General features: G+C 39.8%; 1 protein-coding gene across 1 annotated transcript in view; it reads left to right on the top strand.

The window, feature by feature from the left end:
• Window positions 1-4,656: 4,656 nt before the first annotated feature.
• The window catches only part of OIT3 (oncoprotein induced transcript 3), a 339,559-nt gene continuing 317,970 nt past the window's right edge, over window positions 4,657-26,245 (top strand). The window contains exons 1-2 of the mRNA XM_044055987.1: window positions 4,657-4,834; window positions 6,076-6,450. Coding sequence (XP_043911922.1) covers window positions 4,771-4,834; window positions 6,076-6,450 — 439 coding nt within the window. The 5' untranslated portion in view covers window positions 4,657-4,770. The remainder of the gene's footprint in view (window positions 4,835-6,075; window positions 6,451-26,245) is intronic.

Raw genomic sequence — 26,245 nt, 5'->3', positions numbered from 1 at the left:
TCTGAAACTTAAAAGCCTATCATTAATTTCTGACATCCATCCTCAATGATTTGCCAATAATTTTCCAGAACACCAAAAATTTGAGGAAAAGACCAAAAATATGAGACAAAAATCTGGATATTCTTCGAAAATCTGTACAGTTGAGAGGTATGGGCTGCCAGTGTTTGGAATGCACACCTTGTGAATAGCCATCAGCTACACTGACATTGGTAGTCACTTGTATATGGATAATTTCCCAGTGTAGCCTTTTATTCATTTATTTATTTATTTAATACTATTAAATGGATGGATAACTGATTCACATGCCCGTTTTTCAGAGTATGAGAGTAACTTATGTTTAAGTGACTTAATCAGAATCACAAAGGCAAAAAGAGGCTGAAGGAATCAAACTCTGGACCACAGGAAGCAGCTTGTTAATAGCTCATAGCCTTAATCCACTGCAGTAACTACCACGGTTCCTACAGCCTGAACATGGCCAATCTGCATTCTCTGGCAGTCTACATGAAGACACCAGCTTCCTTGTTGTAAAACCTGTCACTCCTATATCAGGGTTAATCTACTTGCCCCAAACTGCTGGTCAGTGTCATGGTGTACCTATGAGTACAATGAATAGCACTAGCCTAGTAATCCCTTGTGCATCAGGTAATGTATATCTGACACTCTGTCAGCATCTCCATTCTGTAAGTGTTTATCAGAAATGCGTCTAGCTCCCATACTTGTTGTATAGAGCACGTATGTGAAACAAAGACTGGCAACCCTGCAATACAATATTGTCAGTAGCAATTCCTCTAACAACTGGTTTGCCCCAGGAATGAGACAGTCGTGTGGGGAACACTATTCAGCATGTACTGGAAGGTTACATTTCCTCCTATAGGTTGAGATGCAAGTCAGCTTCATAATGAGCTGACTTGCACCTTGAAGCTACACCTTATGATATCTACAACACACCTAAAATATTTTCTAGGATGCAGAGAAATAGTAATATGATGTAGCACACTTGCTGTACTAACCTTGTCCTTCCTCACCCTGGATGCAGAGCCCCCAGAATGTCGGTGCCTGCTAGCCTATGTATTATCAAGCATCAGTGTGTCTGAAATATTTAGGATACTTCTAATTGTAGTATCAACAATTCTACCAGTTTTGTCTTCATATAAGTGACTGTAGTCCACCTGCCAAACAGTAGAGATCACTAGTTTCATAGTCATACAGCTGTAGCCTGGTTCTATGTCATAGATGGATAAAGCCCTGACTATGTACCAGATGACCCGAGTTTGATTAGTGGCTCAGATGCTATTAGAATCAGACAAGGGAGGGTGGGAGTAAGCAGCTTGCACCAGCTTGCCCATTCTGGGGGAAGGGAATTGGTTGCTCCTGTCAGCTGATCTGTTCCTGTGCAAGTGGATGCTTGAATGCAACCATTAGCCATATAGATGGGGGAATGTGAGACTGATATGCCCGAGCTGTTGATGGTAATCCTAATGGTATGTGAGAATGTAAGCAAACCTACACCAGGAGGAGGGCATAAAATACCTACAGTGATGCAGGTGCCCACGAAAAGCTACCAGAGGGAGGTTGCAGCCTTAACAGAAATTCACCTCATGATTGTCTGTATGATGGCTATGCCACAGGTATAAAAAGGATAGAGAAAGACATTAGTATAAACATATACATTCTGGGGCATAATCTGAAGAAAATTAATGCACTACATATGCAAACATTGACCTGCAGCACTTTTTCCAAAATATAGAACTTATTGTTTTGTTCCCCATAGAAACATGCTGGACAGCTTTCAAATTTAATATAAAGTGAATATAAACACGTTGCCTTTGCTGCTGATGATATTACAATTGGACATATCTTAAATGTTTCAGACACACTGACACTTGATAATATACTGGCTAGCAGGCATATTAATGGGGGTCTTAGCTCATGATAGTTTCTGAACTACCTTAAAACACATACAGATTTACCTCAACATTGTTCAGCTGTATACAGTATTTACAGTGTCAGTTTACTGTAGTGTGGCCTTATTCTGTAAACACCTTCAAGTTCTTTGGGAATTTACTTCACTCAATGTAGATATGATAGATGTCACACTAGTCAAGATAGTTATAAGGGATCAAACCCAACCTCTAAACATAAACAAACAAAACAGGTATGATTTTTTTATCATGCCTTCATCTTTTGTACAGTCCTAATACCCCATAGCACTCTGAATTATTAATACTTTGCAATATGTTATTTCCTAAAACAGTTTTAGTAGGTTTGCCACACTTATCTGATTTTATTCTACAGCCAAGCTGTGTTAATCTTATATTGAATTCTCTGTCACTATTGTATAGCACAGCCAGATCACTACTGGCTTAGCTGTCCAGTGAGTTACAATAGCAGAAGATTGACTTTATACTTTCTTTAAGTGTCTTTTGAGAGTCACAGTATATCTTTTGGCATGACTCCTTTGCATTTTATAAATAGCAAGTGGCAAAACACATTTTTACTAAGTTTTTTTGCCCCTTTGCATATCAGCCATCAAGCCTTCCCTAGTCAGACATGAGCCCATTTGTTCTTCCATACTGGGTACCCCCAGAACTAAAATGAGAGCTGTTCAGTGGCATCATGTAGGCAGCCGTGAGGGTAGCTTGTGCCTCACTGACATTCTGGCACTGAGGGCATATAATGATAGGCCCAAAAGTCTCTCCTGGGCAGAGGAGAGCAGGTAACCTCCGTCATGGCAGGGACCACAATGCCTTTCAGTGTTCATATGTATTGTCCTGTGCATTAGAAATAAAGGCTAACACTGATATGGCTTGGTAAATGAACACCAATTCTTAGGATGTCTTTGTATCGCTCCCGTCTTTGGAGGGTTAAGTGGCCTAGAGTGGGCCTGATCTGCTCCCTTCTACCCCCAAGATCAGCTTTAAATTCCCTCCTAGAAACTTTAAACTAAGATGTCAAGTTAACTATCAGTTGCTATAGGTAGCCATCTATGAACAACAATCCACACTATAGTTTCCTTATATTCATTAACTGCTTGACACTGATACTGTAGACATTAACCTAATTACTTTTGTTTGTGGGTACATTGTCCTGAGGTTTTATATTTGATTATCCATGACACAGATTATAATGTCTGCTATAAAAATGAACTCTGATGTTTTATGACACACAGCACTGATTCATTCCAATTACTGGTATATATGGCTATGCATACTATATGAAAGACTAAATGCTTATGTTTACTGGCACACAGGGAAACATTTGTTTTGCATATTACTTATGTGCCTTTTGCTGTCAGAATCCAATATTTAAAACTGTGATGGTATATAAAAAGAAATACTGTTATTACTGGACAGTTAAAGAGGTAAATTATTTCACAAATATTTCACTGGGCAGCATAGTTTTATTCAGTTTTGGAAATGAAAAAGAAATAAAATGCATGTTACTGAAGGGTTGCATAGTGAATGACTTACAGGAGGAGCTTAACCCTTTGAGGGCCAGAAACATCTGTACAAACATAGAGCAGAACGGATAACAGAGGAGGGTTACCAAAAGTTAGGACAGATTCAAAGGCAACACTATTATACTCATCAACTAAGCAGAGAACACATACATATGAGTTATAATAAATTGTTCTACAGAATGGCACTAAATGCAAAAGAAATTTCTAAGAATTTCAAGCCTTTAGCTGAGTGCAAAGGACCTAAACTAAAATATGACTTCCTTATCAAGGAAGCTGGTATTTCTATAGTTTATTTAATGCCATTATACTCTGGGACAGCAAAAAGGTGGATGAGTATTTACTAATAACAGTAAGAAAAGCTATGGAAGAGACAAAGAATGATCAACTTTATAGCTCTAGTTTTTGACCTAAGTGGCAATATACTAAACATGGTGACACCCAGACTAAGAACCTGCAAAAGAAAAACATGAATTGGTAGAAGCATTGTACATTTGTGGCATACCTTGCCATCAGATTTAAGGAGGTAGGATCCGCAGAGTTTTGGAAACTTAGTTGTGATGAATACATGAATAAGTGTTGGTGTACTGTCTGGGTTTTCTGGCTTTAGCCTTAGCCTTTGATTATGATACAGAACAAGGAAGACCTGTGATTAGGATGAAAGGGCATCGAAAATTGTGTATAATCACTTCATTTAGTAATATTTGCACATACTGTTGTTTTCTTTACTTAATATGTTGCTTTACCAAGTGTCTTCCAATATTAGATTTAACCACAATTACACAACTAATTAATGTGTTACTTTTTTTTTGCTTTTGACTTTCAGCACTGCATTTGAAACCCAGTATATAGTGTCAAGTACAGTGCTAAACAGTTTCACTGTGGAATGAAAGCAGCTGACCACCAGGAATGTGTAAGACAACCTTTGCAGTAATGACTGGTCATCTTCTTGGAAGGGTGGAAGTGCAACTGGGGCAGAAAGGAACAGTATGCCCTGCAATTTGTTATTGTTCTGCTCAGATGGGTGTTGCTGAGAATCCAGTTCTGAGAACAATAGGAGGATTAGAAAAGAGGAACTTTGCTATCATCAGAATAGACAGGTCCCATATGGGTCAAGGAAGCCATGCTGCCTGGGGTCCCTTCATCCTGTTCCTGTGATAAAGCCTCCTGTGCAGAGGATAAAACTCCCATCCCCCCAACACTGGACACTAGAAAAGAAAAAGCGAGGAAGAAATAGCAGACTATCTTCTGCTACACTGTGGTCACTTTTGAATATATTTCATTTGAAAAAAAAAACATTTAATTGGATAAAAATGCACGGTTTCATTCTTCTGATGGTGTTCCTTATTACTGAATTCCAGTCATCTTCAGCAATGAGTAAGTATTCATAAGTGAAGTCTTGTAACTGCAATGCTGTCATGTATTAAGGTAGTGAGTATGCATGAATGGGAAAGAACAGTAAAACAGAGGGACAATGCTTTTTTCTGAAAAAGTCTCAAAGTAAAATGAATAAAACAGAAAAACACACACAGCATTTGATTTTGCACTGTGCCATGGTTTGTCATCACATTCTGAGTGTGTAGCGTATGCATTTCTTATTAGAGTACTTCTGTACAAGCAGTAGCACTTGATTGGACAGCTCCTTGATGTGGGCTCATTTTTTGAATGCAATAAAGCAAAGCATTGACAGACAGAGGGCTTGATTTCAGGGGGTTGGGTTGATCAGGGGCATAATGCGAGAATTGAAATTTCCAGATACAGAGCACATCACCCTACTTAGCCCACTTACTTAGCTGATGCTCTCTTCATATATGAGTACGTATGTATTTCATGTGAGCTTGCACACTTACGTATTTATCACTGAGTTTTTGTGTGTGTGTGTGTGTGTGTGTGTGTGTGTGTGTGTGTGTGTGTGTGTGTGTGTGTGTGTGTGTGTGTGGGTGTGCATGTGCATGTGCATGCATGTGCATGTGTGTGTATTATTTATATATATTACAGACAGACACATGCCTAATGTCCCAAAGGAAACAACCTTAATTCATATGTAGAATTTGTAGACTACTGAAATTATCATATTAACTTGATGTATGTTTTATTTGTGATTACTTAGCAAACCACTGATACCTAAAACACATCAGTAACTGAATACTGCATGCAAAACAATATAATGGTCATTAGCTTCGCAGTTGCTTTACCCAATATTTATTTCTAGTGTCATTAGTACAAAACTTGTGCTTTTCTTCATTGAAAATTCTTCTACTCATCAGTTCCAGCTCAGTACCTCGGAAATGTTATAAGATGCTGCTTATATCATTATAGTTAAAAGACAATAATATTAGCTCAGAGCACTGCATTTTCAAACAGGGAAAATACTATACTAATTGACTTTTAGAACTATGGACCTAGCTTGATTAGGAATGTCTCCATTAATATGGTAAGGAAAAAAGTACAAATGTAAGAAATAATAGCTTATTTGCCTTTATTTTTTCAAACTTTCCTTAAAGATCATTTCTTGAATTTTAAAACTGAAGCAGTTTCCCTAACTTGTTAAGCATTTATTTTGCTTGCGTGATTTAAGAAGCAGTTGTAGCCTGTTTTTGTTTTCCTTTGTTCTACAGAACTGGATCCCTGTTCTGCATATATTAGTCTAAATGAACCCTGGAGAAACACAGAACACCATGTTAATGACTCCAACGGCAAGCCTATGTGTGACGAACATGTGAATGGTGAGTGGTACCGCTTTACTGGCATGGCAGGTGACGCCATGCCCACCTTCTGCATTTCAGAAAATCAGTGTGGTACCCAAGCCCCCATCTGGCTGAATGGCAGTCATCCTACAGAGTCAGAAGGCATTGTCTCACGACAAGTTTGTGCTACCTTCAATGGTAATTGCTGTATTTGGAACACTTCTGTTGATGTTAAGGCCTGCTCTGGAGGCTACTATGTTTACAGACTTCCAAAACTCGGTGTCTGCTATCACGCTTACTGTGGCCGTAAGTAAACCCATACAGAGATATACTTCATGTTATTTATAACAACTGTGACCATTGTAGTTATAAGATGAAATAATAAGCTGAAAAAGTATCTATTTAGCATGATGATAAGCTGTGAGGAGGAGAACTGTACCGGGGATATATGTATTTCTGTCTCTTAGAATGCTATTTTAATGTTTATATGATATGTGTTACTCTTACTGGCCATGACTAGGTATGTTATTTTCTGCTAAGTCACTTACACTGTTCTGCTATTCACCATTTGACCTACCTGCCAGTTAACACATTCATAGATCTTCTTTTAACAATAATGGAGGTTGAAGTAGACAGATGTAATTTCCCTCATCCAAAGCAGGGGGCGCCATTTTCATTATTCAAGGTGCAGTCCAGTAATTAGTGGTGAAATAATGAATGAAGGCATTGCAATTCTAACCTGAGGTCACATTACATAACCTTCTTAATTTTTACCACTTTTATTCTTATTCTGATAATGTTGCAGTCAGTTTCATATGTGTGCTTGTATACTTCAGTCTAGTGTCAGTTCCAGCTATTTGACATCATATCACTCCCTGTTTAAATATGTTTATTTATTCATTTATTAATCAGGATTGTAGACTAACCCAGTAAAGACCATGATTTAGCCACTGCTCAGCGCTACATTATAAGAGGTAGAAAGCATTGTACAGTAAAATGACATGCCAGGCATTCTATACAAATATTCAAACAGTCTGAGCATTGCAAATATTAGAAGCATTTTGATAAATATTGCTATTGCATATTCAAGATCAATACTCAAACATTTAGAGTGATGTTAGTGGGTCCTTGATAAGTGATCTGAATGGTGTTATATTGCTATACCACAGTTGGCATTTTTTTTTTAATTTATTTTATTTTTTTTTGCACTTGTATTTGCTGCAACATTGTATTAATTTTGGTGTCACAAATGGACAAAGCCAAGACTTTATCCGGGTGACCCAGGTTTGATTAGTGGCCTGGACATCGAAGAAGCCGATGTATGCATAATGTCATCATCCCTGTTGGAGACTCCCCTTCTCTAACTAAAGTGGCATCCACCACAGAAGTGAGGTAGGTCATCTGAATAACATGTCATCATGATGGCAGTGCATACCTCCTTGTGATACATTTATTACATGCCTCATCAATTGAACTCACCATGCTGTGGAAAATGGGGATTAACCCAGCATTTGCATTCTGCTCAAAACCAGGATAAACTTTATCCCTAAATGTGAACAAGTACCTTTTCATTCATTATAGCTCCTTACTCTCCCTTCTTCACTTACTTCCTTTCTGCTATCTAATTCCCTTCCCTGACTTTCTCTCTAAATATACCATAAGTCTGTTTTCCCTCACTTCGTACTGCATTCCTATTTGTATTAGACTAACATTTAATTTCTCTACAAACTGTCTAATGTTTCTCTACATATCAAATGACTGTTTTATACCTCATATTGATTCTTAACCAATGTATTTATATTTGCTATATTAATTTAAACTGCATTTTTTTTTATTTTTGAAGATTGTAATATTATTGTTCTTAAAATGTTTTGTAATAATTTGGAGCTTTTCTTCCTGTGCATCCACTGAAAATGGGCTTCTACCCTGTTGGACTTTCCAGGTAATCAAATGTCAATAAATACATATATTGTCCCTTAACAGGCAGCACTGATGATGTTACATTTTCCTTGTCTTTATGCTTCCCAGCCTTGTTGGCCCAGCAGACAGATTTATAAGGTAGAGGGGAGCCCAACAGTCTATGTCAAGAGGCAGAGTGATGGGGGAGAACAGAGGACAGTGAAGTGATAAGGAACAATGATGAAAGATGTTTCAGTGTCATGGGAACCCTGTAATTATATCCCTTAATCCCTTGGCAAACAAAAAAAAATATCCTAATTCTGTACCCTTGCTATACATGCTAGTTGATTGGCTACTCTAAACTATTCATATGTGACAGAGATCAGTGTTTTACCCCAGTTTATAAAAATAAATAAATTTAAATTTGCCCTTGTGGTCTAAGTCATGGCTGAAAACCTTCAAAGGATCAGTTCACTTACACAGTTAATAAATAAACAAAATCTGTATTGTTCTATGACATTGTATTTTATGTGCTTGCTTTATGATTATGTCATAAGTAGGGCATAGCTGAAAAAGGTTCCATGCACCAGCAAACTTAATAAATGCAATTTAAAAATGAAGTTTGACACTACATCTCCACTGAGAATCAGAAAAAAAGACTTACAAGGAGGTGGCCCTTCCCTGAGCTGGTGTAGTATGTTATGCTTGTTTAAGCTTGCTACTGCCCCCCAGCTACTGCACATCAAACCATCTACTGAAATGGGGTACATTTTACCACATACTTCTAACACTGCCTCCACAGAGGAGGGAATGTTCTTTGGATTCAATATCTCTTGAAAGTGTTCATTCCACTTCTTAATCCCCAGTCAGTGTTAGAGTTTTATCACAAGAATAGCTAAAGGAACATCACAACTCCCTCTTCTAAGTTACCTTTTGGTTTGCTAGAACCTCTTTGAAGCTGTCTGAGAGTTATTCTCCATTACCTTGCCAAACTCTCGCAGTACCTGGGCCTTTATCTTGATGAGTGGCATACTTGCAACCTTCCTGGCTTGCTAGTAGTTATTATTTAGATCAGGAGATCTCTGTACAAGCTCTGCATGAAAGGCCTCTTTCTTTCACCTGATGACTTCTCTCATTGATGGTGTTCACTAGTGGGTCCTAGGATTACCATTATGAAAGGTGATGTCCACCTACAGATCCCTGCTACTGCTGCCACCTCAGTAACTGAGGTCTTAAACAGGGCCTGTTCAGACTCCATATCTCTGCCCCCCAGCACATGAAAGAAGCTGCTACGGAGATGACAGTTGAACTCATACAGCACATAAACATCAGCCAGGAATTTCAGTGGCAACCTCATTATATGCTTCAGTTTCTTGGGTCTTCACATCTATGACCCCTTACCATCTGATCCCACTCACCACCAAATGGTGATCATTTGACAGCTCAACACCTCTCTTGATCAGAGTGCCCAGAGCTATGGCCTTAGGTCTTTTGGGACAGATACAAAGGTAATTACTGACTTTTGAGCCAAGACACTCTGTACATGATGCTCCATAAGTATGGCAGAAGTTCAGAAACAGTTCACCGCTCATGCTGAGCCCGAGGAAGCCATTCCTCCCTGTGACACCTCTCTGCATATCCTCATCTCCACACATGAGCATTGAAGTCTCCCAGGAGAACTATAGAATCCATAGGTGTGCTCTACTGAAAATCAAATACACACACACACACACACACACACACACACACACACACACACACACACACACACACACACACACACACACACACACACACAGCCTCTGAGAAGGCATAATACACTGAACAGCTGATAGGTGCATCTGTACAAACAACTGATTCTTTCCTTTATATGGCTCACAGTCACATTAAGGTGATGCTTTCATTTTATGTCCCACATTTCAACTAAATGGCACCCAGACAGGGAGTGGAGGGTGAATATCTTCACACCTCAGTAGGGCCTTTTATGGGGTTCAGTAAAAGAAGAGTGTGAGAGAGAGAGAGAGAGAGAGAGAGAATGAGTGACCACCCAAATTTGAGAAGTGTGGGTCTGTAACCAAAGCTGTATATAGATATACGTCCAGCTGAATGCTTTCTGTGGCTGAGCCCAGCTGGGCTGTATAGGTCTCCAGTGACCAAATGCTCACTGGCAAACACCATTCCCGAGCTTAGCTCCATTAATGAGTCCCAGAGTCCCTATTCTAGGTGAGATTCTTTGATTCTTTAAATGAATAGTTATGTGGGTTTCTGTAATTTTCTGTCAGTTTGGCCCCTCCTCTCAGGCCAGTTTGCCAAGGGTGACCACACTAGGGCAAAAAGCTTCAGAAAACATAGCTGGAAGAATCACAAAGGCACAGAAGCCCTTGCACTATAATAATAAAATAATCCCAGGAGGGGATCCTTAGTAGCTAACCCCAAATCAAGATAAGTACATATAAAAGAATTCTACAGGTCTTGCTACTTCATTATATTTCCGTATGTTCTTCTTTCAGCATGCCATCTCAGGAGCTCAGCCCCATGAATGACATTACTGTCATTAAACTTAAATATGGTTTCATATACCAATTATAAAATTACTTTTCAGAAAGAAATTCTACAGGGAAACAATTACAATTCATGAGATGGAAGCCTGGGAACACTTAGAAGTTCTAAAAACATGGTCTGAATTACTGCTAGCTGCTGAAGTTCCAAGCCTAGGCTTAATGCGTCAAAAGCTTAAATTTAATTTTGCCAGTTTTTAAATATGATAGGCTCAGTTTTTTATCATGCCACTGATGGACTCCTGCCTGACAAATTATGGGACTGTCTTCATAGAGTTCTGTCCTTCAAAATTTATCTATACAACTATCCTTTCATAGTTCAAAAAATACAGACTCTAGACAAATATTTTGAAACTCTGTCTTTGAATTATTGACAATTCTTGAAATAATGAGCCTGCATTAAAATAGTAAATAATTCTGTGGATTTTCTTATTTTGAAAAATATGTCCCGAGATGAATAACATACCCATTTATTCAAACCATGTCATTGATTTAGCAGCTGATATTTCTCTAAACTAAGCCCAAATTATTTTTTTGGCCTATATGCGACTATGCCTTCCTCACAGAAATCACTTTTCAAACAAGTCGTATATATATCCTCACTACTTGAAATAATAAAAAGTCATACAAAGCTTATTTTGAAAAGAAAGCTCAAAGGCAAATATACAGACACTTGTCATAGTCATTGGCTTAATTTTACTTTGGCAAATGTAACTTTATAACGTCTTCATTCATCAACATGTACTTCAGTCTGCAATGAATATTTAGCACAGTCAAGTGTATTCTTTCTAACTTAACTGCTTGATGTTACAATGGACCTGGCAGTAGTTATTAACATTAATTGAGACAAAGTGGTTTTGAACTTTCTCCCTTTGTCTCATGTAATGTTAATAACTACTGTCAGGTCCATTCTAATGATATTTGTTCAATCAACTTTATTAATTTCTTCTTTATTGTAATGTCAGGGTATGTAAAAAACACTGTATTACTAAACAGAACCAAAAGTAGGTGGTTATTAGAAGAACTATATTATTAGGCATTATAATACTGTATAAAACCATCTATACAAATATTAAATTGACTAATTAATGCAATTATGAGAAACTATAGCATAAAGTCCTTGAAAACAAATAAACTGCAGGACAGAAATCATAGAGGGGAGACTACTTTATTGAAGTAAAACAAGCACTTTCACCCTAAACTAGACACTTTTTCATGTATATTGAAAAAGTGCCTGATTTGGCATGAAAGCTTTTGTTTTACTATAATAAAATATCTCTCTCGTATGGTTCCTGACCTGCAGTTTATTTATTCTAAGATTATTATATCTGTTCTGTGGGTAGAGTTACTCCTTCTGCTTTCTTTTTGGACTTATAAAGTACATGAAAATCATACACCAGACACACAACCATTTAGTATTATATAAACCATTTTTTATGTAATTATGCTTCTGTTAAATGAAGAACATGACAATAATATCTGGTCATAATATTACTATTTAACAACAAATCAAAACAATACTCAACCTTGAACTGTATAAAATCAGCACTATTTATTATTTCATACCCTTTTATCTCTACATTTATTCACTAATGCTTTATTAATTAATATTTCAGGGTAAACTTCAAAGAATTATTCATATGTTACATTTTTATCACATTGACAACATGTATAAAAGATGTAAAAAGATTTACCCAGGTGTACAGAAAATACCTCAATGCTCGCATTAAGCCTTGAGTAAAAAGCCCTGTTCCACAGTGTGCTACTATATTCAGAGACACATTAACCACAATCAAAGATCTCATTATTGGTTAACATGTCTCTGAATAGCTGTTGACTACAGTAAGTGCTAACTAACAATGTTCGTCGTCTCCCATTGCTGCAGTCCTGACAAATGGGTACTCCGCTGCCCACCATCGGCCCGAATATCAAAGGGCTAGAACTGGCGTCGGTCATGGGCGCCTGAGACTGACGCAAGTACTTGTCAGTACAAATGCGCATGACCGACGCCATAACCTCAGTCTTTCTTGCCGCATGGTCCTAAGCAGAAGCAGTTTTTGCAAGTGCTGTTCGGCGTTCTGGAATTGTCGGTTTTCGAGTTTCAGACCGGATACCAAGTTGACTAAGTACCCTGTTGGGGACATTTTTTGTCTTTTTCTTGCCTCAGTATTGACGGATGTCAGAAAAAGTTAATAACTGTATTTCTTGTGGGAAACAGATTCCTCATAGGGATTACCATTCACTCTGTATTCCTTGTTTAGGGCCTGAGCACGACGTTGTTCGGTGTCGCTTTTGTGCTACTTTTAACAAGCGTACTATTAAACGTCGGTTGGACTGTGCTAGGCTAGTGTTTGGTAAACATTGTAATTATAACATGCCGTCGGATTCTCCGACGACTGGTTCTTCTAAGAAGCGCAAAGAAAAGTCTTTGCGGTCCAAACAGGATGAGGCGCCCACTCCGGACGCCGGTTCTGTGGAACCACTGACTGCTTCAGTGGCTCCTTCTGACAGTTTACCTGTGTGTCAAGGGGAGCCTTTGTTACTGCAGGAAGTGGCTTCTCCTGTGTTAGGCCAGGCTGAGGGTGCTTCTTTGTTGTCTGTGGCTTCCTCCCTCATAGGGTAGTTAGACCTCCTCCTTCTCAAGGCAAAGGCCATTCTAAATCTAGGTCTTTCCCTGCTGGTGCTCATCCCCAGGGTCCAGCCCTAGGAAGCACATGTTAAAGATGGCTGAAGATTTGATTACTTTAATTAGAGGTTCCATGCCCCCTGTGAAGAGGCCCAGGATAGACACAGAGTTGGAGGGTCTGGTTCAGTCTTCCAATGAGTCAGATTCCTCTGTGGAAGAGCTTCAAGATTTCCCTCCCTATTCTGATTCAGAGGCTGAGGACGCTACCCCCTCTGCGTCCCCTCCAGAAGATTTTTCTTTCTCTGAAACTTTGCATTCCATGAGGGAACATTTCCAGTGGGATGGCCAAGATTATTCTGATTCTCGTAAAAGGCTAAGAGAATTCTTGTTTTTACCTCAGCACAGGCCTTTGGCTATTCCCCCTGTACTGGATGTTGTTCAGGATGTATTTTCTGAGGCGGCCCTTAACCCAGATTCTCTGCCTCCTGCCCCAGTTAAACCAGATAGATACTACAGGGTTCCGGAAGCTCACAAGTACTTGTATAAGAGTCCTAGGGCTGATCCAGAAACTATTTCTCAAGGCCCCAAAGGTGTTAAGGCTTCTGTGGTTAAGAATCCAGTTCCTCTGGACAAGGATGCTAGGGCCCTGGATAGGTGGGGTAAAAAACTGTATACCTCTTCTACTTTGGCTATGAGAGCTTTAAATTGTCAATTTCATATGCTCAGGTATCAGAATTATTTGCTAAGTCAATTGAAATGTAAAGTTGATGCTTTAGCTGAAGGTGTTGACTGTAAGGAGCTTCAGGATTTAGTGCATGCTTCTGACCAGGTTGGTAAGCATTCTTTGCAGTGTAGTTTTGATGCTTTACAAGCTTCTTCCAGGGTGGCTGCTACTAGTTCTGTTGTTCGCAGACATGCCTGGCTTAGAGATCAGTCCTTGTCAGAGCATGTTAAGGCTCGCATTATGGATGCTCTTTTGCAATCTGATGTTCTTTTTGGCCCTCCAGTGGAATCAGTTTTGAAAAAAATGGAGGAAAAAGCTAAGTCTATGCAGACGGTAAAAGACTTCTTACAGGTTCAGCCCCCTAAGTTCAGTAGGAATTGGCCTGCTAAGGGATGGTCTTTTCCCTCTTCGGATTTTCATTCTAGGGGCAGGTCGAGGCGTGGTAGAGGTAGGGCTTCCTCTCAGGGCCCTGTTACTTCTAGACCTTTGAGTTCTTTTACCCCTTCTGCTGGGGTGGGCAGGGGTCAGTCCTTTCGGAAGCAGTCCCAATGACCTGTGTCTTCAGCTGCCGGACTCTGCTTTGCTGGCAGCTCCTCTAGGAGGAAAACTGGGGCTTTTCAAACGGAATTGGCATTTGGTTACCCAAGACAAATGGGTATTGGACATTATAACTCGAGGCTACAAGTTTTATTTTCACACATTCCCTCCTTTCAAAGGTATGCCGGATGTGCCTCATCAGCAAAGACTGGAAGCGCAGGCACAGATTTTTTCTCTGCTCCGGTTGGGAGCAATACAGGCAGTTCCTTCTGTGGAAAGAGGCACGGGTTTTATTCCCGTCTTTTCTTAGTGCCAAAGAAGGGAAATACTTGGAGGCCCATTCTGGATTTATCCATTCTAAACACCTTTCTGGAAATTCAAATTCAAGATGTTAACACTGCAGCAGCTGTTGCCTATGCTAGGCAGAGATCACTGGATGGTGACTTTGGATCTCAAGGAGGCCTATCTTCACATTCCTATCAGGCCCAGTTGCAGGAAATTCCTGAGGTTTCGGACTGGGAATTTGCATTATCAGTTCTCTGCATTGCCCTTTGGCTTATCTACTGCCCAGGGTGTTCACAAAAGTCCTGGCTCCAGTAATAGCTTTTCTCCGGCTAAGGGGAATTCAAATTTATCCTTATCTGGACGATTGTTTGATACTGGCTCAGGGCGAGCACAAACTTCTTCGACATCTGCAGTATGTGATGACAGTTTTCAGATGCCTAGGGTATTCTGTGAACGAAATAAAGTCCAGTCTAGTACCCTCACAGGAGATGTGTTTTCTGGGTGTGAGACTGAATACAGCTACTCAGATGGCATCTCTTACCCCGGACAAACAAAGAAATCTTCACCTATACTTCCAACAGCTATCCGTAATGTCCAGGCTGACTGCAAGGACAGTCCTTCAAGCCTTGGGGTTCATGGCATCTTGCATTCTAGTACTTCCCAATGCCAAACTGCATATGAGGAAGCTACAATGGTATCTCAAAAGCGTTTGGACTCAACACAGCCACGATTTGGATACTGTCATTCGGATTCTACCTTGCATTCAGAAAGAATTTGTGTGGTGGGCTCAGGAATGTCACCTAAACAAGGGACTCTCTGTGACCCAACCAGAGGCAAGTCAGATATTAACGGCAGACGCCTTGGAGTCGGCCTGGGGAGCTCATTTCAAAGGAAAATGGATTCAAGACCTTTGGCCCCCGGAGCTGCTTCACTTGCATATCAACATGAAGGAGATGCTGGCAGTTCAATTTGCATTGAAAGCATTCAAGGATCTACTTCGACCAGGACTGGTGTTGATTCGAACAGACAACACAACTGTCATGTGGTACATCAACAAGCAGGGGGGAACTCATTCTTACCCTCTTTGCAGACAAGCAATGCTGTTATGGGAAACTGCTTTGGATCTGCACATCACTCTTCGAGCACAGTTTCTGCCAGGAGCACAAAATTCGTTAGCAGATGTTCTGAGCAGACAGATGGTGGATCCTCACGAATGGAAGTTGGACCCTCAGGTATTTCTTCAGTTGACCATGGCTTGGGTAACTCCGGACATAGATCTGTTCGCTTCTCCTCTGAATTCCCAACTACCTCTGTTTTGCACAAGGCTGTTTCATCCGAAAGCCTGGAAAATAGATGCACTATCCTTCAGTTGGAGCAACCTTCACGTGTATGCCTTTCCTCCTCTGCCTCTTCTTCCAAAGGTCCTGTTGAAAGTCAGGAGGGACAAACCTTGCATGATCCTTATAGCGCCGGATTGGCCTCGTCAACATTGGTACCCTCTGTTGAGGAGCCTAATTCACGGGACACCTTGGCCATTACCACGGATTCCTCACTTATTGTCTCAAGCAGACAATCATTTTCTCAATGTCAGGGTGCAATCCCTACACCTGACAGCCTGGCATTCAGTTTTAGAGGATGGGGCCTTCAGCTCCCTCAACAAGTTTTAGATGTCCTTTTGGAAGCCAGGCCCTAGTACTCGAAAAGTTTATGCTGATAAATGGAAGAGATTTTTTCTTTGGAGTTCAGCTAAAGGCCTTGATGTCACTTTGCCTAATTTGAGTTGTACTTTGCAATATTTGACTATGTTACTGGACAAGGGTTTGTCCTTCTCTTCTATAAAAGTGCATGCTGCAGCTATTTCTGCTCACTATGATGGTGATCCTCCTTTCTTTTCACATCCTTTGCTTAAACAGTTTCTTAGAGGGGCAAAGAATATCAGACCCCCACGGAGGGCTCCTACTCCTGCCTGGGATCTTAATTTTGTTTTGGAAAAACTGACTCTGCCTCCTTTTGAACCTGCAGCTACGGCTGAATTGAAGTTGTTGTCCTGGAAGACTGCTTTTTTATTGGCTGTTACTTCTGCTAGAAGGGTATCTGAATTACAGGCTCTCATGGCAGTGGAACCTTTTCTGATTTTTCACCAGGACAGAGTTTCCTTGCGTACTAATCCTACTTTTCTGCCTAAGGTAGTTTCTAATGTGGCATTGAACCAATCTATACATTTGCCTACTTTTTATGCTAACCCCCAAAATGAAGAGGAAAGAGTTTTGCATTCTTTGGATGTGCATAGGCAGTTACGGTATTATTTGTTCAGAACCAATGAGTTCAGGAGATCTCAACAGTTATTTGTTTCATTTGCTGTGGCTTCAAGTGGGAAAGCTGTCTCGAAGCAAACTATTTCCAAGTGGATCGGCCATTGTATTGCTTTTTGTTACTCTCATCATGGAAAGGAGGTTCCAGTTGGGATCAGGCCTCATTCTACTAGGGCTACGGCCACCTCTACTGCTTTTTTGAGAGGGGTAGCTACTAAAGACATTCTGGAGGCAGCTACTTGGAGTTCTGTACATACCTTTACAAAGCATTATCATTTGCCTCTTTATTCTAGGCCTAGGGCTGGGTTTGCCACTGCAGTCTTGCAGGGCATGTCTGCAACTCCTCCTGCTATTTAGTTGGCCAGCCTCCCTTTTTCCGTTGCTCTGGGATTCTACCCATTTGTCAGGACTGCAGCAATGGGAGACGAACATAGTACAGTTTTGTACCTACCATAAATGTAGATGTTCGAGGATCTCCATTGCTGCAGTCCTATTTTCCCTCCCTCCTTCCCCCTTTTTCTTTTTAGATTGGGGTTTTTGGGTGGTGTTTTTTTTTTGCATTCTGACATCTGAGGCAAGAAAGACTGAGGTTATGGCGTCGGTCATGTGCATTTGTACTGACAAGTACTTGCGTCAGTCTCAGGCGCCCATGACCGACGCCGGTTCTAGCCCTTTGATATTCGGGCCGATGGTGGGCAGCGGAGTACCCATTTGTCAGGACTGCAGCAATGGAGATCCTCGAACATCTACATTTATGGTAGGTACAAAACTGTACTCTTTCCTGTGGTAATTAACACTGGCGGCTGATGCATTGTGTTAACACAAGTGCTGCCCCCATTGATTAACACACACACATACACCATACCCATATTTATTTATTTATTTAGTTACAATTTGTTAACCAGGTAGGTGACAAGGTCTTCTCACCCTTTTCAGTCACGACCTGGGTACGAAATAGTACAACAGAAAGCAAGAGATAACATTTCTGTACAGGTAACAGTTAGAGGCGTACAGTGGATATAAAAAGTGTTCACACCCATGTTAAAATGCCAGGTTTTTGTGATATAAAAAAATGAGACCATAATAAATCCCAGGGGGCTTGGCTCATCTGTACTTCAATCCTGGAAGGTGGAGATTTCTTTATGTATGACCTACTTCACTCCCGCCCATGCTTATTGATTGCACCTCTAGGCAACTTCCCCTCTTTAGATCATGCCTCTCCTTAGGGAGCACACCCAGAACACCTCCCACCTAGGAGGGGTACACCCATCCCTTCTCTCTCACTACCAATGAGCACCTGCCACCTAGGATGAGTACACCCATCCCTTCCCTCCCATTCCATCAGTCACCTGAGCTGTCAATCAAACTCAGGTCAGCTGGGATGTAGTCAGGGCTTTATGCCTCTATGCCGCTGAAGTGGTTTATTTAGTTTCCTTTTCAGTTACCTATCTCTGTTGTTAGAACATCCCCAATGTCTCATTTTCCCCCTCCCTGGTAATTCATGGTTGATTATAGTCAGTTATTAATGCAACTCATTAGAGTTTCGCAGTTCATATTCTTCTGTAAATGTATCCTAATGCAAAAGTTGTTACTCTAGTGACTTTTTAAGTTTGTGTGAGGGATAATTAAAATATATTCTTGAGTATTTGCTTCACCATTGCTTTTGGCTTTGTGTAGATTTTTTGTGTTACGAAGATGAGAGCTATGCTTCAAGTTCCCTGTCTCTCTCTTCCTTGTAACTCACTAACTGGTGCAGGCATTGAATAGTGCCTGAGATCCCCAGTATATGTTTTAAAACTCTTGCTGCACTAACATTAGTGCAGCGGGTTAATACTGATGTTTCCTATTGGCAAGGATGCAGGGTTTGAAGCTGTTTCCACCCTTTGCAATTTATATTTTTTAAGTATTTTTTCCCAATCCATTCCTGATGTCTAGTGGTGGAACAGAGGTCTAATATTCTCAGTAGAGGTGAAGGTTAGAGAGTTGAATCCACTTTAGTGGCTTTAAAGCATGATATTTATAGTATCCCTAGTGTCTAGTGTTCCCCCAGCTTGTGTTATGTGTTAATGCCACTACAACACAATTTTCATTAGTACTTCCTGGTGTATAGTGTTCCTCCCAACCAGGTGTACCATTAAGGCATGATGTTCAAAGTGTTAACCCTGGTGGCTAGTGGTTCTCAGCTCCACGTTGTTTTGTTTTTTTTAAATTAAGTGCCTTTAAGGCAGGCAATATAGAGTACCCTTGGTGTCTAGTGTTCCTCCAACCCACACTGTGTGTAAGTGTTGTTAATTTATGAGATGACAGTGTAATCTGTAGGGTACCTCTGTACCATGTCTTCAGAGATATCCCTGGACCATGGTGGCTAGTGTCCCCCATCACAACACAATGTTGCATACTTTGCTAATTAGTCTAGAGGTATGTGGATGTATGACAGCCACCCCAGCCCACTCACCCACACATGCCCTCAAACATTCATTAAACACACACACCTCCACATCTGATGACACTGATAGATACTCCCAGTCACCCATATGTATACACACACACACACACACACACACACACACACACACCCCTCCCCACCTGATGGCACTCACAGACACTCCCATTCACCCTTACACACACACACACACACACACACACACACACACACACACACACACACACACACACACACACACACACACACACACACACACACATACCCTAATACTTTCTGACCACTAAACTCCCCAGCACTTACCTCTACCGCTATGGATGAACATGGCCTTTTGGCCATGTTCATTAACATGAGTAGCCCGGAATGTCCATGGTAATTTACACACCTGAGCAATTCTCTGAATCACTTAGCTGTGTAAATGCCTTACCAGAGGCAGTTCCAAGGAAGAGTACATGGTTAATTAGCATATGCCCCCCCATATGCCTCATTAGCAGCTAGTAAGGCCTCGGACGTAGCCCAGCATAATACAGCACGTCTTCATGCAGAAGTACTGTAGCAGGGCTGTCTCTGAATATACTAAGATATTTCTAGTAATTAGTCTTTTTCCTTTTTAAAATTGTTTCAGTTAGCCTGGTGGAAGGTTAAAATGCAACATTGTATTCAATAATGCGTTGTATCAGTGAAGTATGAAGTGGCCCAATGATCTCCCCTATAGTGACTAAACACGTTCTTTAGAATTAGATGGACTTTAGAATATGCTTTCATAACTTTGTTAGATACGCACTGATCAGAGTTCACATAGTCATCCACCATTGTGCCTAGCTATTTATCATTTTTAATGATTGTACAGTTTTTTTAACTAAAAATGCTCATTTTCCATGGTCACATGATGCCACATTTACTGTGATTAAAAGTGAGGCCATTACCATATCAATGGGTATGGCTGACATAATGGTTAAGGTCTTTACCTTACAAGTAAAAGGTACATGGTTTGATTATCACCTGTGGGTATTGGCTTGGCCCTTAATAGTTTGTAGACTGATTGCCTTATATGAACCTATAACCGATGTTAAGTTTTTTAGATAACATTGGCGTTTTGAAGTAATTATGTTACCCAGTTTGCAGTCTTCAGATCATTATCAGACAGCAACAGTCAAAAAGAAGAGGCCCTGGTAAAGACCCTTATAGGACACCCTCAGAATAGATAGGTTAGCACTCACTCTGATTTATGTCTTGTTGCTTAACCACAGTATTATGTAACAATCACTATCAACCCTTCATCAGATGCTGCTGATACTGTTTTAAAGAATGCTACAAGGTTCAGAGGGTGTGATCTACCCTTAAAATGCATACCATTTCATATCCAACTAAAGTAGATCTCCTATGTTATTTTCAATACATAGCATTCTGGTCAGGTTGATTAGTCCAGACTTATGTGAGTTGGATGTGACCCCCCTTTTTGACTTAAGACCACAGCCTGTCACTGTAGGCCAGGAACATGCTCACATTCTGACATTTTGTTTAACATTATTAATAGGGGGTTAGTTAGGTTTCCTTGAGCCTATATAGGAAACCACAAAGTATGCTTTCTGGCACCATGGTATTTGACGTTTTTAATTTTACTTGTGGCAGCAGTTATTATGTCTTCAGTTTTTTAAAGGGTGTCTCCCTACCTCCATAATGCTCTGCAGCATATCTTTGCTTATTTTAAAACTTACAAAATCTTTTCTGTGGGTATATTTGTGCCATCTTCTTTGGCATAGATGATAATGCCCTCACTATGACTCAGGTGAGCCAACCTTCAATAGCAGCTCAAGTGCCTGGTGGAGCAGGCCAGGAGGAAGAGAAATGATGAAGCATAACCTTCTCTTCCAGGGGGAAGGCATGGGAATGTTCAAAGGTTCACCTATGTCCCTAATCTGGTGACGAAGCTTAGTTTATGAAAGAACCATTGTTGCTGCCATAGGTGAATGTGCAAAAGGGGATGCACCACCACATGGGCGGCCCATTTTTCTCATGGCTAAATATCAAGCCCTCATGGGTGATGCCAGCTCTGTATATTAGTGGGAGGTGAGAAGTAAGCAAAATCCCCACTTTTGACAGCAATATAATAATCTAAGTTTACTCATGCTTCTTCTCAATCATGGGGAAAACCATAGCATGAATAGCCACAGATGTATTCTCATTTAAAGGAATACAGTGAAAGGACATGCTAGGGTGCTCTGTAATGCAGTGGTCCTGGAAAAAAAAAACAATAGGTTAAAACTAGGGATATGAAGTCAGTAGTTACCTGGCAAAAAGGATTGATATGTCCTGTGGACGGATGATCACTTCATTGTTTTTTGATAACTTGTTACAAACACAATTTTCCTCTTAGTTTTCTGATATAATTAAAAATAAACTATTATAGCTTTCAGCCTTTTAGACCAAGCTGGGTTCGTTGATATGGAAGATTTCATAACAAAAGTAAATCATGTCTGTATTTTTTATGTAGATTTGCTTTTTTTGACTAGAGTATGTTTTAAAAGCTCAGTAATACCTCTTCCTTCTGTTTTCATAAGATTATTGGAGTTATAAGGCAACTGAGGCTAGAGACCATTTACACCTTGCCACTATCCACTCTTAAACCTTACCTTCACTTTCAAGGAGGGCTAGACCAGTCATACCAGGGGCAAGTTTTCTGAATACCCTTCTAGTTGTCCAGTTCCTATTTAAAGGCAGACAGTGGGTCACACTGATTAATTTGGAGAGAATGATTGTTCCAGAGAAGGGATCGGTTCTGTGCAATCAATCTCCACCTTGTTTGAGTTGTTGGAAGAGATTCAGATCTCTAGCATTGGATTCTAGAATTGTTTGATTTTTTGGAGGTATAAGAATTCTTAGATAACTGAGTCTCTTTTAGCCCCATAGATGATAAACAGATCACCCCTGAAGAGTCTATATGATCCAGAATACAGGAAATGAGCTTCCAGGCTCTACTAGTAGTTCAGGTCTTTAAGCTCTTGACCTTTTTAATTAGGAACCTTTGGGGTCTTTCCAATTGCTTGATATGGTTAGTAAGTGACATTACAAGGAGAGCAGTGTACTCTGTGATGGGACCAATCACTGCTGAATACAAAGAGGACAGGACTTCTTCTGATCTGGAGGACATATCTTTTGCTATGAGCTGTGCAAAGCAAAACAATGTTCTGACCAGCATTGCAACATGGTGGTCAAATGTGAGGGAACTATCCACCCAGACTGTACTTTCCCATTTTGAAGTGGTGTACTTTCTATAGTATAAGTTAGGGAGAAGGTTTGCCTACTGAATGTAAAACTATTGCATTATCTAGCATTACGTTTGAGGAGGGATAGGCCAGTCATACTAGTTCTTGATAAGTGCAGGTTACTGTTGGAGTGCCTGCATGTCAAAGCAGGACTTAATGATGACATTTCAGCTTACAATAGTCCATGAACATTGTTAACCAAAGAACCTCATTTGAGAAATGGAGATCCAAGAAGTAGACGCCAAATAGCAGAAGCCCCAGCAGAGATCCCTTTGGGACTCCACTGGTTACCTTCATATCGTTGGAGGATTTCCCATTACTCTCCCTGTATGTGTTCTGTAGCTAAGACCTTTTGCTATCCGTTTAACTACGTAAGGTCATTTTGGAGCTTGTTTAGTTTGCTTATTACATCTGCATGCATGATGGAATCAAACGATTTGACTATATCTAGGTACACTGTAAGCGTGCCCACTGTCTACAGCCTGAGTCACCCTCTCAAAGAAGTTAACAAAATTCATCAGACAGGAGGTACCCAACACAAAGCCAAACTGCTGCAAGAGAACTCTGATAAGATTTTTGATATCATAGTTTATTAGGTCAGTTATGATGTATTTCATGGCTTTGCATATGCAGCTTGGCAGACTGATGAGTGAAAAATTTCCAGGGTCAGTAGTGGGGCCCTGCTTCTAAAGTGGCATTACAACAGCTGTGGGGCAAAGATCAGGTTAAAGAGTTTAAGGAGTGAATCTGCAAGTAATTGTTTGGTGCTATTTATTAGGTATATCGGTATGTTGTCATGCCCTATGGAAGATATGCATGCTGTTTGATGATGGTTGTTGATTGCAGTCACTTGGGGATATGCAGGCTTGGAATAGTTCAGTCTGGGGTAAAATATGCACTAAAGTTATTTGCCAATATGTTGCCAGTTTCTACTGAAATAGAGTTATAAGGCAACTGATGAGTGTTGAGTTTTATCCTTTATCTTCCTGGCTCAACTAAAGAAAGATTTGTAGTTGTCTTTAGCTTCCATTTCTAGTTTAAGTTCATGGGATGTCTTTGTTTTCCTGATGGCATTTTTCAATTTCTTAGCTAACTGTTTAATGTTCTCCTTGATTTGTGGGTCTTCCACTTTGTAGTAGAGTTTATTTATGCTAGTAGCCCAGTGTGTTGCTTTCTTTTCAAATTTGCCTTTTACTAGAATCTAGATGGGACTGCCAGGTTAATACATGTCTAGGCGCAAACAGAATTTTTCAGCATAATGCTTTGCATTACCAACATTTTGGGTAATACTGCTGTACTCAAATTTGGAGACTTCATCATAGAATTGAAGGAAATTTGTATTTCCGAAGTCCTTAAATACTGTGATGCTTGCATCTAACGGTTTGGAGATGTTGATGGAAATGGTTTGTGATCAGACTTGGCACCATGGAGATAGTACATACAGATGCTAAGTTTGTAAATACTAAGTCAAGTATATTCTGTCCTCTAGCTGGTTCCTTAGCAATCTGGTCCAAGAAATTCTTCTTTAACTAATCTAAGAAATACTGTGCATATCCTACATTGGTGGGATAGGTACCCAGGTTCATCACTGGGTAAGTTAAAGTCTCCCAGAATAATGGCATTTCTTCTTATACAGATTTTGTCAAGAATATTTAGGAATTTTGTATAATTTTCAGGGGACATATAGCTGGTCCTGTAGCATGCTATGATATAATAATTAACCACATTTAGTGTGATTTGAATCTCTGTAAGTTCTGCTTAAGGGTCTCTATGTATCAGTTTCAAGGTAATGTGGTCTGTAACAAATATGGATACACCACCAGAGTTCCTGTTGGGCCTAAATGAGGAGTAAACACAAAACCCGGTAATGAGGAAGTGCTTTCTGGGAACGTATACCAGGTTTCTGTCACAAAGCACACATGGATATGCTCCAAATGGAGGAAGGTCACTAGATCCAGTAGTTTTTTGTTTAAACCTGTAGCATTGAGTAGAGCCACCCTAATGTGGTCCAGTGTTTGGTTTGGTTTGAAAGTTAAGTTGAGAGTGCCACTACATGGACTCTGCCTAAAAAAGGCAAAATGGGAGCAATAAATGACTTTCCCAGTATGCAGAATCCTTGGAATGAGAGGTACACTCATCTTTGGGGAAGTAATTATGGTTGTAAAGCATCACATACCATGTGGACACATATTGGATCCCTTTAGAAGCTAATTGTTAAAGCCAGTCATCTTTTCTTTGTACTTTGGTATCAGTCTTGGTGATGGAAGGATTCTGATTAATACCAGGGGCATTCCTGCATTTATGACATGAATGTCCATCTGGGTTTTGTGCACCATATCGTGGACCCTAGCATGGACCACCACCATGTTGTACACATATCTGTTTGTTTTAAGGGCCTTCAGGGTCCTTGATATGCTACATACCTTAGCTCCTCAAAGAAAACTCACTCTCACTCTGCTTTTGTCATAGTTTCATAGGTTCATAACTGAGTACTAGGCTAGCTGCCTTTGCAGGCCATTTTAAGCCTTATCAGTTTTTCTTTTTGTCATCAAAATAACTTATCCTGTTTGATTATACACTGGCTTACCCATCCCATAGTCTATAATATATATATATATATATATATATATATATATATATATATATATATATATATATATATATATATATATATAAGCCAAGTGCAGTTCCACATCTGGTGAAAAACAACAAAACTCAAATGCAGTCGAAAGATTCTAATGAAATGATGAGTGCTTTCACAATTTAAACAATTGCTTCTTCAGATCACAGAGAACTAAAAATCATAGGTTTAAATACTCAAATAATTAACAATAATTAAGGCAAATAACCTAACAATGCAATTAACCATGTCATGTGATTTATGTAAAAAAGGGGGTATACTCAAAGAAAAAAGTTTCTTAAAAAGACATCCATTATAAAAAATATGTATACATTATATAATATTAAAAATAGAATAAAGTAAAGTCTATCTAAAGACTAAAAAAAACCCATTCTAATTTATTTATATATTATGAAGATTATTTTCTTAAGCCCCTGTTATTTAATTCTGGTTTCAGGGGGACTACATCATTTAGACCAGAGCCCTTATGTGCTCTGAGTCTGAGAATCCATCTAGTTTCATTGCGTTCAGTATTATTAATAACATCACCCAGTCTCATATCTGTTCTCATGTCATTCCACTACCTGAAATACAAATTTATGTAAATCCACCTCCTGTGCTACATGCTTGGCTAGTACATTATACTCTAACCTTTTACCAGTACAATATAAATGGTCTCTTATCCGTTCCCGGAGACGTCTGTTGATCTTACCAACATAGAACTTTCTGCATGTTGTACACTTAGCTAAATAAACTATATTTTTGGTGTTACAATCTGCTGTAACGTTAAATGTGAATTTGTGACCAGAATCAGGATGTATAAATACTCTA

This window comes from Protopterus annectens, chromosome 14.part0, assembly GCF_019279795.1.
Source record: "Protopterus annectens isolate FY-2018-M chromosome 14.part0, PAN1.0, whole genome shotgun sequence".
In the NCBI taxonomy this organism is placed as follows: Eukaryota; Metazoa; Chordata; order Ceratodontiformes; family Protopteridae; genus Protopterus; species Protopterus annectens.
The sequence above is the reverse complement of the archived record's forward strand: the minus strand, read 5'-3'. Positions and strand labels throughout refer to the sequence as shown.